This window comes from Adiantum capillus-veneris, chromosome 2 (assembly GCF_014529385.1).
Source record: "Adiantum capillus-veneris isolate H3 chromosome 2, ASM1452938v2, whole genome shotgun sequence".
In the NCBI taxonomy this organism is placed as follows: domain Eukaryota; kingdom Viridiplantae; phylum Streptophyta; class Polypodiopsida; order Polypodiales; family Pteridaceae; genus Adiantum; species Adiantum capillus-veneris.
In genome coordinates this window covers 17086238-17092237 of record NC_140932.1, presented here as the reverse complement: position 1 = coordinate 17092237, position 6000 = coordinate 17086238, and the positions used below count along the sequence as shown (strand labels likewise).

Here is a 6000-nt window from a genome sequence, read left to right as displayed (position 1 = left end):
TATGTTGGAGACCATGTCCTTGTTGGCGATAAACATTATTGTATCCATTTGGCATAGCTCCCATTCCCTTCGATGCGTGTTGGGGCAATGAAGAAGAGTCATATCGAATATGCACATTATAATCACTACAAGTTTGAGAGTTTTAGTATCACACACTACTAGAGTACTTAGCTTTTGCTCACATCCGAACTTGCTTCCCTCACATTTTCAGCCATGACTTAGACCTACACACCTTCCTCCCCAACCACAGTGCGGACTCTCCATTGCAATTTTCATCACCAAGCATTCAGAATCACTTGTCAGTGGAAGGAGGGAAGGGGCGATGACTTACCTCTATCTCTACGTCTTCGTCATGCAGAAGCTTCAAGAAAAGTCATGCTCCCCACGACATTCAACTTGTTTTTTTCACTTTTGCAAATGTCACATAAGCGACACCGTCGCTTATGCAACACATGCCAATTTGCAAGCATCACTGTCTGTGCTTATGTAATTTGCAAGCGTCTGTGAGTTGCATAAGCGAGCCCATAATTGTCGCATAAGCAATGACGTGTGCGTCGCTTATGTGACCAACAAAGCTCTAATACCATGTAAAGAGATTGAGGAGAGAGGTTGAGATCTTGCAAGCACGCATAACGATACAAAGATGGAGGTTGAATTCTACTTCTCTTTTTCGTTACTCAAGATGATAAGATAGGTATAGAAAACATAGGTAGCGAATACATATTTTCCTAAATTCTCATAACAAGAGCTTTAGCAAATTAACCATAACAAAATCCTCTCCTTACCTTGATTGGCTAGCAAATAATATTTATGCCTTCAAACAAGCAACTGGCAATATTAGTAAAGAGAATATAGAATAGATAAATGTTGTGATTATCATTTGGATCTTGCTTGATTTCAATTGAAGTAGCAAGCTCTATGCAAGGTGTTAAATCATTGAGCTATAAAAGTGCCTACTTAGAGCATATGCCAACAAAAGCACCAACTTAATTGTGTTTAAATACACCGGAATAATGGCACGAGAATGTGTAAACAACCATTATATAAACCAATGCACAAATTTCTTATTGCTTGTTACTCCAAACACATGATTCATGTTTCAATAAATGGGAACTTGAAGCACCTATAACCTAGATGAGCAAGGTGACATCATACAAGTGTGTACACCTAAATGAAGTAGCCGAATCACAAACAAAACAGTAAGTGCACACACCAAAGGGTTGAGGAGCATCTAGGAGTTGTGTTTATACTGCTGATTATCATGCATTCTCTTGACTACACTTGCAGTGTACTTGCCTTGATGTTGTGCAAGAGCAAGCTCAGTCTTGGATGGCGCTCTAGAGCCATCACTTCCTGCAAATGTTCCTGCCCCATAGGGCGAGCCACCTCGCACTTCATCGAGTTTGAACATGTTATCTCCAAATGTATACCCAATTGGCACAAACAACATGCCATGATGCACAAGTTGTGTGATCGATGTCAATCTGTGAAAAACAAAAAAGAAAGGTTGGCTTCAGCTATTTGTAAATGAGAGCTTGGACCGTGCAAAAAGAGTAATGAAAACCATAATATAAATAGAGCTCTGACACTCGGCATGTTAACAATAAATCAAATCTTGCTATAGATGAGACATCAGGCTTGCAGAAAAGGGTAAAGTAAGGGAAGAAATGATCTTACATTGTTGATTCTTGCCCACCTCCTTGCGTAGCTGTGCTCACAAAAAGACCAGCTGGCTTTCCAGCAAGGAGCTGCCCCTGCCAAAGAGAGCCAGTGGAATCAAAGAAGGCCTTCATTTGGGCGGCCATTGCCCCAAAGCGTGTCGGAAACCCGAAGATAAAACCATCTGCTTCAGTGAGCTCCTTTGCAGATATGATGGGAACACTCTTGTCCTTTGTAGGGGCGGCCCCTAATTGCTCCAGAATGTGATGAGGTAATGTCTCTTCCACTCTGTAGAGGTACCCCTCTACCCCTTCCACACTATCCACCCCCGTTTTCATCGCCTTTGCTAGAGTCTCAACATGTCCATACATTGAGTAGTAGCTATGGGAGCAAAACCACATCTTGCATGTTAAAAAATCCTCTTCTCTACACGTAGTAAAAGAGTGAGGACCACATTAAGGCTGCATCAGACAATGAATGAATTGTCTATGGTGATCTTGCTCATCGCAACGATACATCTAATTTTCAGCTTGTGTGTAATCTATATTAGGCAGGCTTCTACTCTACATCATCAGAAGGGCACTTACATGATGAAAACCTGGAGCTTGTCGGTTGATGATGATGCAAATCCGTTCACAATGCCGCTGATGGGAGTGTCGGCCAACGGGATTGCAGGCTGTGCAGCTCCATCAGTTGACTTACCACAACAGGAACCCATGGATTGCAATGCTGCTACACAAAAAGTACGTCGCAAATGTACATGATAAGCCCTTAGAGCTGGCTAACACGCTTTATAGCATGTAGCATATGTAAATATAAAACTTATTTCTCAAGTGTTATGCCTGCCTGGTGCAACAGGTTATGCTTTTTGATCATGGAGTAAAATACAAGCTTTTGTGGGCTCTTCAACAAGTGCTTGTTTTTTGACATGGGGGCCCAAGTCTGCGTGAAGGTGAGTCTCTCTCTCTCTCTCTCACACACACACACACAGACACACACACACAGGTTTTTGGGTTGATGGATCTGAATAATTATTTTCGACTTTGCCGCATTTGTACATTTCACGTTGTATGTACTATGGGTATGGGGCCGCTCCAGCGCAGCTCATGAGTCGACGGCACCGCCTTCACCAATATGGATGTGCAGACTATGATTTGACGACGATCTTTCGCTGTATAAAATGGTTGTCACTTGTCAACAGCATATTAAGCTTCGCGTAGCAAGGCTGCACTATTGACATGGTTAGGTTTTGAACGCTGCACCAGTCACTCCTAAAATAAATGTGACCTCTTCAAACTTTTTTTTTTTTTTTTTGGGGCAATAGGAATTTCAAGACGAGGGAGCAACCCGACCAAGCACAGCAAGATGAAGCATCCAGAACGACTAAACCGGCTGCCACCTTATTCAGATATGCAAGAGAAATATAACAAACTTGGCAAATACGAGGATGCCTCCATACCTGGGGAGTTGCCACCCCACCCATGCATCTCCACCGCACCTCTCGAAGGCACGCCCATTGGGATCATCAAAGCTCACACACCGATCAACCTCGGCTACATCAGAACCCTAACCAACTGCGACCGCCGTCCAGCACATCTCAAGATACCATCCCCATGCGAATGACAATACTCTGCATCCTAACCACCACACATCCTAATCACCATGCATCCTAATCACTCTAGGGCTATCGATCTTTCCATTGCACACTAAGTAATACACTCTCTATTGTGTGCCTTGAGCTTCCTTCGTCTTCTCCAAGCTATGTGCATTTCTCTGCAACCCTAATTCCAACAATTGGTATCGAAGCAGGCTGCGTCCTCTCGGACTTAGTCGCCAGCAACTCCAGCATACGCCTGCTCATTTTCTCTGATTTCAGTGCGCTTTGGCGAGCGTTTGCAGGTTGATTTCTGATTCGGACTCATTTCAGCCTCTGTTTCCATTACAGGCAGTACTGCACATGCTATTTCGTCATTTTGTGCGGAAATTCTGTCAGTGTCGTTCTTTGCATAACAGGTGCCTTACAGTCTTCTACGGTTTGTGCTATATAGCACGTGTTGTTCCCGCTTTGTTTCTCCTCTTTTCGGGCAGTTTTCACATCAGGTGCAGCATTTACCATGGCTGACAACAACACAGATGTGTTCAAGATGTTTGCTGTTGAGGACAGATTGGATGTGGACAATTACCCTATGTGGACTTACATGATGCAACATGTTCTTCTGTCAAAGGGTGTCTGGAATATTGTGCAGGGCATTGATGCACTTCTTGGTTCTGAGGATGCAGGTGATGTTGAGGATGTGGTAGGTTTTGCTGCAAGGATTGCTCCTATTAGAGTTGTTTTGCCTATGGCAAAACAATCTCGTTGGGATGTAAAGGATGCATAGGCTCATACATTGATTGCGTTGTTTGTGAAGTGCACCATTGTTCCTCACATTCGTTCAGCAAAATCTGCAAAACAGGCTTGGGATATTTTGGCTGGTCTTTATGCAAGTCGCAATGAGGCTAAAATTGCTTTGCTGCGTAAAGAGCTGGAGTCGAAGATTATGCATGAGGAAGATGATATGGACACTTTCCTTGCTGGTGTCAAGGATATCAATGAGCAACTTATTTCTGCAGGTGAAGTCATTTCAGACAGTTTCCTTGTGCAGACTGTTCTTGATGCCTTACTAGATTCTTACCAGACTTTTGCTAGTACTTGGAGACTTTTGACCCAAGGAAATCCTGAAGTTGTCAAGTTTGATGCATTATGCACATTGCTGTTGCAAGAGTCACTTTCCAAAAAAAACAAGACTAGACAACGTACAGTTGAATAGGCTTGTATTGCTTGTACAATCTTCTGTGAAAGGAGACTGTGATGCTAATGGTGATGCAGAATGGGCTTTTAGTGCAGAGTGTACTTACAATCCAGCTGTCCATGATGCATGCATGTCAGTTGCTACAGATTCACATCTGTGGTATTTCGATAGTGGTGGTACAAAGCACATTACCTCACATCGTGAATTGTTCACCTCTCTCGAGTCTGTCCCTCATGGGAATTTAGTCACTTGTGCCAACAATACCTCTTATCCCATTCAAGGAGTTGGAAAGATTGTGCTTACTACTGCAAATGGCAGTTCTTTCACACTTGTTGATGCACTTTATGTACCTAGGATAAAGAAGAATCTTTTGTCTGTATTTGCACTTGCTAGACTTGGACTTGTAGTCAAATTTGTGGATAACAGATGTACAATCCATGATCTCAGTTTTGGTAATGAAATTGTTGCATCTGGGCTGTTGTGCCATGGGCTGTATAAGATCACTTCGTATGATAAGTGTGGACAAAATTTTGCAAATGCAATTGCAGATTCAAGGGCTATTTCAGAAGAAAAACTTTGGCATGCAAATTTTGGTCATCTGAATTTTGCCAGTTTACTGTATTTGCAGAAAACTGTTATGGTCGCTTCTTTGCCGCCTCTTGAATCACTCGTCAAACATGTTTGTGAAGGCTGTATTTTGGGTAAGATTCAGTGTTCCAAGTTTCAAAAGGATGGTTCAGTTAGGGCCACATGCAGGTTGCAGTTTGTACATAGTGATGTTTGTGGGTCCATGCAAACTCCATCCTTGGGAAATTACCTTTATTTCGTGACTTTCATTGATGATTACTCCAAGCATGCATGGGTATTTCCACTTAAAGCGGAGTCCGAAGTTTTTATGTTCTTAAAACAATTTCTGGCTATGGCTGAAAATGTCTCGAAATGTACTATGGGCACCCTCCATTCCGATTGAAGGGGGGGAGTATATGTCTCATGAATTTACTGCATTTCTGGCTAGTCGTAGGATAAAACACCAATGTACAGTGCCTTATACGCCTCAACAAAATGGTGTTCCTGAGAGGAAAAACAGGTCACTTACAAATGGCACGATGTACGGTCAAAAGTCAAAATTTGCCGCATTCTTTTTGGCTTGAGGCCATCATGTGTGCAACTTATGTACTTAACAGGTGTCCTACAAAAACTTTGCACTCTATTACTCCATATGAAGCATGGCATGATAGAAAGCCTTCTATTGAGCACATGCATGTTTTTGGTTGTTTAGCATATGCTTTGGTGCCACAAACATAGCGCAAAAAATTGGATGATAAGGCTGTCAAATGTATTTTTGTTGGTTATAGTGTTGAAAGCAAAGGTTACAGGTTGTATCATCCGCAACAAAGCGTATTCTGGTTTCACGGGATGTAGTGTTTGTGGAAGATTCTATTCAGCCCTTGCTGTCATGTACTAGAGACAGTAATGTAAGCTCACAGGACACATATGACACTTTGTTGCCTCTTTTTAGTGGTGGAAATTTGCATGTAAAAGGCAAATG

The 6000-nt window shown here is 42.4% G+C and overlaps 1 protein-coding gene across 2 annotated transcripts; it reads right to left on the bottom strand.

Moving 5' to 3' along the window:
* Nucleotides 1-1039: 1039 nt before the first annotated feature.
* On the bottom strand, nt 1040-2668 carry LOC147462436 (NAD(P)H dehydrogenase (quinone) FQR1-like). 2 transcript variants are annotated; one of them, XM_086526217.1, is made up of 3 exons: nt 2247-2668; nt 1678-2085; nt 1040-1484 (listed from the first exon to the last, which is right to left on the bottom strand). In XM_086526217.1, exons 1-3 carry the CDS (start codon nt 2375-2377, stop codon nt 1232-1234), a joined length of 792 nt encoding a protein of 263 aa, XP_086382343.1. In that variant the 5' UTR covers nt 2378-2668; the 3' UTR covers nt 1040-1231. The 2 variants fall into 2 exon arrangements, with proteins under 2 accessions (XP_086382343.1, XP_086382346.1); XM_086526220.1 differs by having other exon boundaries at nt 1678-2040; nt 2247-2667.
* Nucleotides 2669-6000: the final 3332 nt, after the last annotated feature.

What these genes read in the sequence shown, in the direction of transcription:
- LOC147462436 (XM_086526217.1), bottom strand. Translation starts at nt 2,377, where the DNA reads ATGGGTTCCTGTTGTGGTAAGTCAACTGATGGAGCTGCACAGCCTGCA. An exon ending in AAGCTCCAGGTTTTCATCAT is followed by an intron (nt 2,086 to 2,246) that starts GTAAGTGCCCTT and finishes TACTACGTGTAG; the next exon opens with AGAAGAGGATTTTTTAACAT. An exon ending in GGTGGGCAAGAATCAACAAT is followed by an intron (nt 1,485 to 1,677) that starts GTAAGATCATTT and finishes TGTTTTTCACAG; the next exon opens with ATTGACATCGATCACACAAC.